The 13,620-nt window shown below is 39.4% G+C and overlaps 1 protein-coding gene across 1 annotated transcript; it reads right to left on the reverse strand.

Annotated features, from left to right (window-relative positions):
* Positions 1-856: 856 nt before the first annotated feature.
* On the reverse strand, positions 857-9,471 carry LOC111143170 (TATA-box binding protein associated factor 13). Its single transcript, XM_022496683.1, has 4 exons — positions 9,410-9,471; positions 8,467-8,545; positions 4,947-5,044; positions 857-2,125 (listed from the first exon to the last, which is right to left on the reverse strand). Exons 1-4 carry the CDS (start codon positions 9,434-9,436, stop codon positions 1,955-1,957), a joined length of 375 nt encoding a protein of 124 aa, XP_022352391.1. The 5' UTR covers positions 9,437-9,471; the 3' UTR covers positions 857-1,954.
* Between the last annotated feature and the right edge of the window lie 4,149 nt (positions 9,472-13,620).

Below are 13,620 nucleotides of genomic sequence, written 5' to 3' on the forward strand. Positions count from 1 at the left end.
CAAGGTCCCGTTAAAAAACTTAGTGTCAGGGTCACTAGCAAAATAGTAAGATTAATGGCACTGCTTCAGACTGAATTGTAATCCCCTGAAATTTGTCATGTTGCAGCCCTAACCCAACCCTCGTTCCCATCTGACTATATTGGAGACAGGGCTTTTAAGGAGGCTATATTAAGGTTAAATGAAGTTGTTAGGGTGGAACTCTGGCGCCCCTATAAAAAGAGGAAGAAACAACAGCGCTCCCTCAGACAAGTAGACAGAGGGAAGGCAGCTATCTGCAGCCCAGAAGAGTCCTCCCTCATCAGACTCCAACCATGCTGGCACCCTCATCTCAGACTTCTGGCCTCCGGAGCCTGAGGGAGTGAATTCTGTTGTTTCAGCTGCCCAGTCTGATATTTTGTTACAGCAGCCCTAGCTAAGAGGGGTACCAAGATAGCTCCCCTAGTGCCAATTATTACCAGTTCTTTCTTCAAGGTGAAGTACACCCTGATTAGCAAAAAATAGCAATATTGAGATGTTACTATTCCACTTGCATTCTTGATTTCAGCTTAGACTGGAGCAGAGTAGCTTTTCAATTGGTTTTGCCTTTTTTTTTTTTTTAAGTAGGTTCCATGTCCAATACAGGGCTTTGAACTCATGACCCTCAGACCGAGAGTCACAGGCTCTACCAACTGAGCCAGCCAGGTGCCTTGGTTTTTATTTTTTTAAGTAACAAAAAAATCAGCCCAGCTATCTTGAATCTCAGTATCAATTCAGGGGGATTATATAGAAAAAAAAAGTCTTTAGTGAGATTAAGCAGTCAGAACCATATTACTAGTAATGGGGAGAAAAAGCTGATAAATCACATAGTCAAATTCAATTATTAATCTAATTTTCCACTTTATTCCTTGTATCAACAGATTAAGAAAGTGAAATTCTCCTACATGCTGACTTACAGATGTTTATAAGCACCACACAAACACTGTTCCACAAAGAGTAATATTCAGTAATCCCTTTAAATGCAGTTTTAATCTTTATTTTAAACTAAGTGTAATAATTTAATACAATAAGCTAAACACACACAAAACCTGTATATCCTGAAATACAAAAGTGGTTTCCATAGCCATATATGGTTTAGTCGAGTACACGTTTCCACAAACAACAAGTACTAACAAATCGGTTAATAAAACACTATCCCAAGTGCTTATCCTGCCATCAGCTTTTTAAGCAATACCATTCCTACTACTGAAAGCATTTATTTTTAGAAGCTTTAATGTGACCTGGGAAAATGAGTTCCCTTAAAATTTAACAACTAGTACATTATAAGCCCAAAAGGTTTTAAATCAAAAGCCTTCCAATACGGAAGAATTCACATGAAACTTTTAGTTTAAAAAATAAAAAAAAACCCTTCTTGTAATGTAAAGAATACTAAAAAACAAATATTTTAGATAAACATTCCTACAAAAGACTATTATTTTCCTGTATCATCTCTCCTTAAAAGAAAAAAAAAAAAAAAGCAAACCAGTTCACTATCTTTTAATAATTAGATCATTGTAGTCTAAAAACTTTAGAATACATGAAACATGTCTTAGCAATCATAGTCAAAGGGGCCCTATAGATTTCATATATTAAACAGCTATGGTTTAGCCTACAATGGCAACAATACACCCAATACATAAATACTACTTCATCATTTAAACAGTCAGTCAGAAGGAATCGCCTGGTTTGCAAGGTACTTCAACTTACATGTGGCCATTAAAAACCCAGTAAGTAATTCAAGTACAGTCATATAAGGGCAGAAAATTCAAGGCTCAAATATCACTCTAAAAACGAAGACATGAAAATAAAAGCTGAAAAAATCTGTGTTTCTCCATCTTGCATATATACATGGCTAGAAACTGGAACCTCACTGTGGAAAATATACAGTTATTATATATAGTTTCCCCAGAAGATAATGAAGCTTCAGAAAGTACAGGTGTCAAGATCCATAGTTTGCTTCATCAAATGCTTTTCTAGCTCGTTTCAATTCTTCATTCATAGTAAGCAAGTCTTTAACCCTAGCAAACTTCCTTGGGTCCTTCCGAATCAAGAAGACGATATCTTCAACTTGTACCCGACCTTGTCTTCCAATTGACATTGCCTTGTGAGTCTATTACAAAGAAATAAATTAAATTAAATTAAACAAATCTAATATTTTACTCTTAATTTGCATTTATTTAATACCGGTGAATTTGAAGATTTTCTCTTCTAATTATTATAGCTATTCTTTTGTGAATTGTCTTTCTATTCGGGTCCTTTGTCCACTTGCTACTGTGTTATAGGAATGTTTCTCTTAATGGTTCATAGACATTTTTTAATACTAAAGACATTAAAACTATCAAATCTACTGAGGTTTCTTTTTTGATCTATGTAGCTTTTGTCTTCATTTTTATAAAATAATTCTATTATTTCTTTGTAACCGCACACTTCATTGTCTCAGTAGTTGAGAAATAGTGGTAGGTTTTCTTCACGAAAGTCTCATCTATCATATATTCATCCTGTACAAAAACAAAAGTCTGGGGCGCCTGGGTGGCTCAGTCAGTTAAGCATCTGCCTTTGGCTCAGGTCATGATCCTGGAGTCCCAGGATCGAGCCCCAGGTCCGGCTCCCTGCTCAGCAGGGAATCTGCTTCTCCCTCTGACCCTCCCCCTGTTCATTTTCTCTCCTGTTCTCTCTCTCTCAAATAAATACTTTAAAAAACAAAGGTTCATTATAGTATTATTTCTAATGACTAAAAAAGAGGAATCTAAGTATTTAGTAAGGCATTAAATAAATTTGGGCACATCCAATCAATTAATATTATGAAGCCATTAAAATTATAGAGTGTTATGGAAAGACATGGGGGACAGAGTTCTACTTAAGTGAAAAAGCAGGCTCTATGACAAAATATACTGTATGATTTCAATTTAATGAAGTTTAAAAATATGTGCAGGGGCGCCTGGGTGGCTCAGTGGGTTAAAGCCTCTGCCTTCGGCTAGGTCATGATCCCAGGGTCCTGGGATCGAGCCCCACATCGGGCTCTCTGCTCAGCATGGAGCCTGCTTCCCCCCGACCCCTGCCTGCCTCTCTGCCTACTTACGATCTCTGTCAAATAAATAAATAAAAAATCTTAAAATAAAAAATGTGCAAAAAAAAACAAGAAAATACTCACCAAAATCTCAGCATTAGTTGTCTCTAGGTGGAACGATTACAGATTTCTATTTTCTTTCCTGCATGTTTTTTTTAAAGATTTTATTCATTTATTTGAGAGAGAGAGAGAGAGCACATAGAGGGAGAGTGAGAGGGAGTAGCAGACTCCCCGATGAACTGAGAGCCTGATGTGGGGTTCAATCCCAGGACCCTGAGATAACAACCTGGGCAGAAGGCAGATGCCCAACTGACTGACCCACCCAGGTGCCCCTTTCCTGAACTTTTTTATACTTCCTAAATTTAATAAATATTATTTTTATAAATGGAAAAGAATGTTTAAAAATGCATACTGTGACACAGGAATTTTACTTCTATTATTCTGTACGAAGGAAATAATCCATAATACGGTAAAAATTCAAAGGAACACAACCAAACTCAGTATTTCCATCCCTGTGAATATATCTAAGGAGACGGGAGGCAATTTCATGAATAAGGTCATTCAAAAGTATTCACTTAATAATCCATAAGTAACTGAACTTCATTTAACTACTAAAATAACTGTGATTAGAATATAGAAAGTGGGGCGCCTGGGTGGCTCAGTGGGTTAAAAGCCTCTGCCTTCGGCTCGGGTCATGATCCCAGGGTCCTGGGATCGAGCCCCACATCGGGCTCTCTGCTCAGTGGGAAGCCTGCCTCCTCCTCTCTCTCTCTCTCTCTCTCTCTCTCTGCCTGCTTGTGATCTTTGTCTGTCAAATAAATAAATAAAATCTTTAAAAAAAAATATATATATATATATAGAAAGTATGTACTGTAAAATTTTAAGTAAGAAATGTTTACCATGATTACCACTATGTAAGCATTGCATACTTTTTTCTAAAGACTTTATTTACTTATTTGAGAGAGAGCATGAGAGGAGAGACAGAGAAGCAGACTCCCTGCTAAGCAGGGACCCCAATGTAGAACTTCCAGGATCCTGAGATCGTGACCTGAGCTGAAGCAGAGGCTTTTTAAAAAAATTTTCTATTAACATATAATGTATTATTTGCTTCAGGGGTCCAGGTCTGTGAGTCACCAGTCTTACATAATTTACAGCACTCGCCATAGCACATACCCTCTCCAATGTCCATAACCCAGCCACCCTATCCTTCCCCCTGTCCCCCAGCAACTCTCAGTTTCTTTCCTGAGATTAAGAGTCTCTTATGGTTTGTTGAAGGCAGAGGCTTAACTGACTGAGCCACCCAGGCGCCCCAGCACTATATACATTTAAATAAATAGTGGAAGGAGAAAACTTACGTTAGATGATTGCATTATGGTTATTATTTTTAAATTTTATTCAAGGATCTTATAATTATGTTCTTACAAATAAAATTCAGGAGAGGGTAGAATATTGTATGTGTACATATGTACACATGTATATCTTAACATATCTAGGTATCTTTTTTTTTTTTTTTTAAGATTTTATTTATTTATTTGACAGACAGAGATCACAAGTAGGCAGAGAGGCAGGCAGAGAGAGAGGAAGGGAAGCAGGCTCCCTGCCGAGCAGAGAGCCCGATGAGGGGCTCGATCCCAGGACCCTGGGATCATGACCGGAGCCGAAGGCAGAGGCTTTAACCCACTGAGCCACCCAGGCGCCCCTTCTATGTATCTTTAATGATAAATAGTAATTGGTAACTTCCACAAAAAGGCCCTCAAATGGGTAAGATTTTTTCAAAAGGATGGCATAGTTCTAGTCTTAACTCAAAGTTAGAATTTCAGATCTATTACTCAGTTAACTAAGACCAATTACAAAAAAATCTTACCATTTCAGTGATGAACTCTATGACAAGGTCTTCAAGTATATCCACTGACTCAGTATAAGGATTCTGGTCATCCCCAAACCCATACATCATACATCGCACTGTAAAAGAACAATCATTTTTGTTTACTTGAACAAATTTAACAATTTACCAATACTTTTCTCAAATTATAAATGGACCAAGATAGAGAAGATACCTGTATGAACATATTTACATCGTGTCTGCAAGTATGGACTTAGATGTAAGGGATTTTGACCACGATCTCCTAACCAATTATTCCTACCTGTCCTTTCCTAGTAGGAACTCCTGTTCCCTCCCAGCTACAAAACCCTGACATCAATATTCTTTCCCTAACCTCTATTATCTATTCGCCAACAACCCTGGAATAACTTGAATTAGGAAACTCCATGGCAGTGAAAGGATGAGTACCAATGGCTTAGTCCTCACTGGGAGTGTTCTGTGCATATATGGTATAGGGTGAGGGGAGGGCAGTGGGGGCACTGGAAAAGAGAAGGCAAAATCTTTCTGATACCAACATAGGGAAAAGGACATGAGAGATAGTGCTCCAATTTCTTCTTATATGAAGAAAAGGGGAATCAAATGGAGAAAGCAAACTATGTAGAATCTTGATATTTCATATTTCATTCTCCAGATCAACGCACAGCTAACATCTGAAAGAACCACAGAAAATGCAAAAGAAAAAAATTCAATACAGAGTAATAAAAAAACCCCACTTCATTTAATCCTCACAACAACCCTTTCCAGTAAATACTATTACCCCTATTCCATTTAGATGAGAAAACTGAGGCACTGAGCTAAGTGATTTACCCAAGGTGACACAGATGTCTGAACACAGCTGATCTGGCTCCAGAGTCTATAGTCCTACCCTCAAACTATTATACTTTTGAGCGCCTGGGTGGCTCAGTGGGTTAAAGCCTCTGCCTTCGGCTCAGGTCATGATCTCAGGTTCCTGGGATCGAGCCCCGAGTCAGGCTCTCTGCTCAGCAGGGAGCCTGCTTCCCTCTCCCTTTCTGCCTGCCTCTCTGCCTACTTGTGATCTCTCTCTCTCTGTCTGTCAAATAAATAAATAAAATCTTAAAAAAAAAAAAAAGTATTATACTTTTTGGGCTTAAGCCAGATGGGATCCAGATGGATTATCATCTTATAGTCTATTAATCCCCAGTTAGTCCATGGACAGGCTTTGAGAAATCCTTGAACCCTGCTGAAATTATATGCAAAAATTTTATATATTGTTTGTGTGTGTGGATTGTTCTGCAAAGAATAATCCACTCTTAACCAGATTCTGAAAGGGGTATATAAATGTTAAAACAACAACAATAACAATACCAACAACAAAAAACCGATCATAGGTTGGAAATATTTTATATCTTGATCTGAGTGGTGGTTATAAGTATAGATAAATACATAAAATTCATCAAGCTGTTCATTTAAGACTAGTACAATTTAAGTATAGTAAAACAACAACAACAAAACCCTAGAATACTTCTAAAGGAAAAAATGAGTACATTAAGAGTAATTCTTATTTAAGAGAAGCAAAAGCTGGTCAAACTGAAAGGAGTATTAGGTACACCAGCCTAGGGAGGAAAAGAAAGGGGTGATTTGGAAATCAGGCTGGGACAGAGATATCCCTGTGATTTAAACTGGCAAGAGCCTATAGGTCCAGATACAGGAGTACTAAGCAAACAGAAGAGCCAACATTTTTTCTCCCTCTCGGGTTCTGACAACTTTTTTGCCTTTTCTTTTTTGAGGTAATTTCAGACTTAACAAGAGTTGCAAAAATAGTACAGAGTTCCCAACTACCCTATATCCACCATACCCTGATGTTAATATCTTACAGAGCCACAGATATTTATCAAAACTAAGAAATTAACACTGATACAAGTACAGAAGTTACTCAGATTGTACGTACCAGTTTCTCAACTAATGTCCTTTTTCTTTGTCAGGATCCCATACTATTTAGCTATCATGCCTCCTTACTTTCTACTAAGCAGTGACAGTTCCTCAGACTTTTCTCATTTTTCATGACCTTGACACTCTGGAAGGATACTGGTTAGTGATCTGGCAGAATGTTCTCCAATATGGATTTGTCTGGTGTTTTCTCATGATTTGACTGTGGTTATGCATTACCAGAGAGGGTACCATAGAGGTGATGAGCCCTCTTAATGCATCAGATCAAAGGTACATGATATTAATACATATTACTGGTGATACTGACTTTAATCATTTGGGTTATACTTTAGACATCACTTGTCTGCCAGGATTCTTCATTGTAAGCTTGCTATTCTGCCTTAAATATTTAAGGAAGATACTTTACCATTACCATTTTGGTGGGTGTAATTCACTAGTATGTATGTAAACTGCATTTGGTTAAAGGGTTTGTAAAGACACCAAAAAAATGCCAATGAATGCTTTGAAACTTTGTGTTATAGTAGCAAGAAATTTTTTAAAAAGAAGGTTTAGGAGAACAGATTTTGGCCAGTAAGGTCTATCAAGATTTAGGTAAGACAAGGAGAAGGTTGTGAAAATTCTGAATTCTTATCATCACAAAAATAAAGCAATCCAAGTAGAACAAAGGTTTCTACTAAGAACTGACAATGCAAACATCACTCTGGGATGCTCTGGTGTGGGAATCTCCTTCTTAGGCTGATGTAAGAAGTAAAAACACATACAAATGTAGTAAACAGTATCAAAGATGGATTAAAGAGTGGTCAGCTTTAGATGAGAAATTGACATATGGAGAATCTGAGTTGTTAAAAAAATAAAAATATAACCTACTAACTGCAGATTCAAGAGCATTTGGGAACCACTTGTCTGACCCAGCATAAATAAACCATATATTCACGTGTTGTCTCATCTGTCAATACTCAGCCACTACTATGTGTAAAGGACACAGGATGGAGAGCACGTTGTCACAGTGCCTTTCAGGGGGTGACTTTAACCATTACTAGGAACAGCAGCGCTCCCTCTTGCTGCTGCCAAAAAGAGTCAAACATGTCTACTGAGGGAATGCACTACAGAACAAATACATTATAATCTCTATTCCACTGTCATGTATTACACTGTTCATCACCTTTCTGTCTTGTCCAATGCCTTAGTCCAAAGCCCCAACTTAATTCCTTACCCTTGGCACCTGTCCCAGGATCCATTAAAACCTTTGACTTATAGTCAAAGGAGTTCTGCTGAATAGTAACGGACAAAAAAAGTAATGGAGGTAATATTCTAAGGCCCTGAATTGAAACACTGATCACATTTCTTCATTAAAAAAAAAAAAAAAAGGAAAAGGAAAAAAGAAAGTGTATACACCCACCCACCCACCTACACATTTATAACTTGGGGTTAGGATCACTAGTATCTATGATTCAGAAGTTAAAGAGAATTTTATAAGCAAATCGGAGAATACTGTCCCCACAGAGAAACACATCCAGAACATTAATCTACTTTGAACAGACAAATCCGAAAGTTTTTATTGTCTGTAATGAAATCGTTGTCAAATATTACTTACATTCTTTAGAAAAAAGTCTCTTCCTTTTACCCTGTCCGCCTTCTGCACCTCCTCCAATTTCTTCACTTTCTTCCTCAAACTATAAGTTAGAACGTATATACAGAAATGTCAAGCACTGCATTTGATTTTTAAATAATTAACATTAATTTTTTTCCATTTTTCAACACTGATATCATGCCAGAAAGCCTAAAAAAAATGAAATCTGAGCATTTGGGGAGCTTGAAAGACTATCCAGTCCGACTTCCCACTCATGCAGGAATGGCTTCTACAATGTCCCTAACAAATAATCCTACTGCCTCTCCTGGAAGAGTTCCAATGACCAAACTTTATTTATTTATTTATTAACCAACGAGGTAGCCTATTACTACAGTTTTACTATTAAGAGTTGGTATTTAAAACAAAGGAGTTGGTATTGAGTCAAAGTAAGCAAAAGTAGTATTTACTAAGCACTGCTTATACAGAGCTAGAAACTTTCCTCAAATAAGCCTTAACCCCGTTTTATGACAAAAACCAGGCTTAAAGTCAAGGAACTTGCTCACAGAAACAGAAATTTTGGAATCCAGATTCCCTAACTTTCGGTCCATTATTTTCCTCCAACTTTACAGTGAGCATGTAGTTTTGTTACCAGCGGCAGTGTTCGTTGCTAATGAGAGCTAACAAATACTAGCTTTGTCCTCTGATGACTGTCCAGGCGATTCACGGAGTGTCTAGCAAATACAGACCCTAAAGCAAAGAACAACGAGCCACCTCTCTACTCTTCTTAACGTCCTGCCCCACGTACTAAGAGATGAATCCGAAGGGAAAGGCTAGCACGGCGTGAAGTCCCCGAACTCTCTCGAGTGAATTCGCTAAGGAAAATCTCGAGTGATTCTGAACTCAGGCTCCGCTTCTGTCCCCCAGGGAGTGAAGAAAAGAGTGGGTTGGAACGGTGGTGGTCACTCACAGTAGGGTCTTCCTCTTCGTCTGCCATGCCCCCAGCCAGCCTACAAAGCTCCGCCGCCTCCCTCCCAGCGGGTTTTACTATTTCCTCTGCCTCACTTCCGGTGACGCGCAGGGCGGGGCGGGGCCTAGTCGGCCCGCGGGGCGGGGCGGGGGAATGCAAGCCGACTAATAGCAGACGCCGGGGGAGTTTAGGGAGAGTGGCGTGAGCTCTAGGCTTTGTGATCAAGATCACGATTTAATAAACATTAGCAAGGAAAATGAAATCGTGGGCTGAGCGGTGTGTATCTTGTTGTGGCCCTGAATTGGCCTCTACATCTCGAATCACCGGTTCCTGTTTCGGGGCTGTGAAGCTCTGCGTCGTTGGGGGTGCCGGCGGTCCTTGGGCTGCCCCAAGAGTGTATTTACACAATTTTAACAATTTATAGTTACACTGTTATTAATTGACAAGTACTATACGGGTTATTGGGTATGTTTTTCTTCGCTACTAGTTTTTAAAAGGAAAACACCACCCCTTAGACTGAGGATTAAATATTTGTGGGGAGCTTCGTGTTCAGAACAATGAGGAAAACCACTGGCATTAGAAGGCTGAAGCTAGGGATATCAGATGTTCTGCATGCAAGACATGATGCCACACAAGGAAAAGTCCCACAATGAATGTCCTGCTAAACATTGAGGCGAATGAAAATTTTTTCATTATCTGAGCCTAGAACTTAACTTTGTTAACATATAGACACAAAGCATGTCCTACGCTCTTAATTTACATTTAATTTTCTAGGAATGCAACTGTGAGATAATATAAAATACATATAGTGGTCTCTGGTGCCGATTCCTGGCAAAGAACTCCTAAAACCGTTGAAATTTCCTAAGTGATAAGAGCATAGGAGCATCTTTTGTTCTCCTGAGGCAATGCAGGGTGGGCTCCTGGTTGGGGCTGGTCACCAGAAAGACCAAGCCATGATCAGGAGGTTGGAGTTTTCAGCCCCAGCAACCATTCTTCAGAGAGTGGAGGGAGGCTGAAAATGTAGTTAATAATTGATCATGCCTATACGATGCATTAAAAAAATGCCAGTAGTAGGGGGTTTGGAGAGCTAACAGGTTGGGGAACACATCCACCTATGGAGAAAATGACACACCCCCAGCTCCACAGGGACAGAAGCTCTTCACTTAGCACCCTCCCAGACCTCACTCTCATCATCTGGCTGTTCATCTAAGTAATATTTCCGTGGGTTCTGTGACCTGTTCTAGCAAATAAATCCAGGTGGGGAGGAAGTCATGGGAACCTCTGGTTTGTAGCCAAGTTGGACAGACATATGGGTAACCTGGGACCTACTACTTGTGATTGGCATCTAAAGTGGGAGGCAGTCTTGTGGGACTGAGCCCTTAGCCCATGGGATATAACACTATCTCCAGGTAGGTAGTGTCAGAATTGAGTTAGATTGTAGGACACCAGCTGGCGTCACAGAACGTTTGGTGTGGGAAAAGAAACCCGCATTAGGTGAATGTTCTTTGTGAAAGTAAAGAAGAAAGACACAGGGAGGAATGAACTGACAGTTTTTCCCAAAATAGTAAGTACCCTAAAACTGAAGGGATATTGTACTTTCTTATGTTTGGAACTTACCAAGAACTATGCATCATTTCAGGAAATAATGTCACCATCACTTGTAATAATTTGAGTAGACCAAGGACTTGAGTCCTTCTGCATTTGTAGCTCCTGCATTCGTAGTCATTCTACAGATAGGTGCAAGCATCTGGAACCATTATACCTTCTAGTGTAGTCATGCCTGAGCATTCATATCTTGAAACACATATTATAATTCTCTATCTATATTTTATCTTTATACTACAATAGGGCATTATATATTATTTTTAAATTATTGGATAGTTAAGTATATTTGTTATTTGTTGTTCTGTAATAAAGTATCCCTAAATTTAGTGGTTTAAAACAAACATTTATCACACATTTTCTGTGGGTCAGGAATTTGGGTGCAGGTTAGCTGGGTGCAGTTCAGCTAGCTCAAGGTTGCTTATGGTGCTGGCAGGGTGTTTGGCTGGGGCTGCAGTCTTGTCTGAGGTATTAATGGGGAAAGATCCACCTCCCAAATCACTTACATGGTTGTCCACAGGATTCAGTCCCTTCAGGTTGTTAGACTAAGGGCCTCAGTTCTCCACTGGCTATTGCCAGAGGCCTCCCTCAGTTTCTTGCTACATGGTCCTCTCCAAATGGCAGCTTACAACATGGCAGCTGCTTCTCTCAGCACAGATGAGGAAGAGAATTAGGAACGCCCAAGACAGAAGTCACAGGGGTTTTTTTGTTGTTGTTGTTTTGGTTTGGTTTGGTTTTTGGTAACCTAACCCTATAGGTGGCATCCCATCACTTCTGTCCTATTCTATTTAAGAGAATTCAATTAAATGCAGCCTACAGTCAAGGAGAGGGGATTACACAAGGATGAGTACACCAGGAGGCAGATATCGTTGGAGTTCTCTGAGAGGCTGCCTACCACAGTAGGTCATACGATCTGTGAATGTCATTTCAGAATAATAAAGGAGACATAATACTTTTGCTATTTAAGGAATATTGTTGAGTCTGATAGGGTTGAGAATTGCTGTGTTAGATAGTGATGAAACTCTGGCCTTGTCTGGGAGTTGAGGTAAAAAACATTCAGAGTGTCCGTTATCAATGCACAGATAAAATGTGCTGGGTGGACACCAAGAATGATTATGCATCAATCAGAAGTAATAGATTGACAATGTGGACGGAGCTTAGAAACATAGCGCTAAATTTAAAAAGAAACACAATGAGATCTATAATGTAAATTAAATATAGAGACATGCAAAAAGTAGATATTTTACAGGAACAAATTAAAAAACCATAGACATAGACATAAAATACATTGAAAGGTCGTGGGTAAATGCACAGATAAGTAACAGGTGAAGGACTTTAGAAGGCCAATTACATTAGTATGTCATGAACTGCAGAGCATCAATAATTCAGCCTTCTGAACCTGAGATCCAAAATATAAAAGATAAAAAAATGCAGTTATGAGCAGAGCAGAAATAAAGCACAGAAAGTGAAAAGTAATTGTATGCTTCAATGAATTGTTTCAGGTGAATTACCAGAGCCACCAGAGCCCAGTTTGTTAGGTGGGGATGCAGGAAATGAGGCTGGAATGAAGCTGGAGTTAGAGTGTGAAAGGCCTGGCATTTTCTCTCCAGAGACTGAATTTCACACTGCAGAGCTCCTGGGAGGTCTTTCAGCAGAAGAGACACATGACCCTATCTTTAAAAAAAAAAAAAAAAAAAAATCAAACGCCCCGAATCGGGCTCTCTCCTCAGCGGGGAGCCTGCTTCCTCCTCTCTCTCTGCCTATCTCTCTGCCTACTTGTGATCTCTGTACATCAAATAAATAAATAAAATCTTTAAAAAAAAATCACTTCAGCGGGGAGACCTAGGATGAGAGATGATTAGAACCTGAATTAAATAGAAGGAAATTTAGGAGGTAGAATTTACAGGACTTTGTGTCTGAATCAATCTGAGAGCTACGGAGAGAGAGATTTATATCCAGATAGATGGAATGTTATTAATATAAATTGGAAAGTAAAATGGGAAAGCTATTGGGGTGGGGGAAGAAAATGAGCTCAGTCTTAAGAGTCTAGAGATGTCCTATAGACAGACGGACATGTAGACCTGGAAAGCCACAGAGAAATTAGGACCAAAGAAAACGGAGTGGAAGACATCAACACAAAGGTGACAGTTTAAACACTGCATAGCAACTAAGGCAAGAGAGAAGGGGGGCACAGAGCAGATCCTTAGAAATGGTACATCAAGAAACAGAAAAGACATGGGCACGTGGGTGGCTCAGTGGGTTAAGCCTCTGCCTTCGGCTCAGGTCATGATCTCAGGGTCCTGGGATTGAGCCCTGCGTCAGGCTCTCTGCTCAGTGGGGAGCCTGCTTCCCTGCACCCTCCCATGCCTGCCTCTCTGCCTACTTGTGATCTCTCTCTCTGTCAAATAAATAAATAAATAAAATCTTTTAAAAAAGAAAGAAAGAAAGAAAGAAACAGAAAAGACAGAATGGTCTAAGAGGTAGTGTTGAAAGAAATTTCTAGACCCACAATGGAGCCTTTCCTACCCCAGATGCCGTATCAGCAAATGGAAACTCAATTGCTCTGTTTGACCAGAAATGCAGCATACTCCTTAGCCAATCCCCAAATG

Source organism: Enhydra lutris, unplaced genomic scaffold, assembly GCF_002288905.1.
Source record: "Enhydra lutris kenyoni isolate GAN:26980312 unplaced genomic scaffold, ASM228890v2 scaffoldscaffold9, whole genome shotgun sequence".
In the NCBI taxonomy this organism is placed as follows: domain Eukaryota; kingdom Metazoa; phylum Chordata; class Mammalia; order Carnivora; family Mustelidae; genus Enhydra; species Enhydra lutris.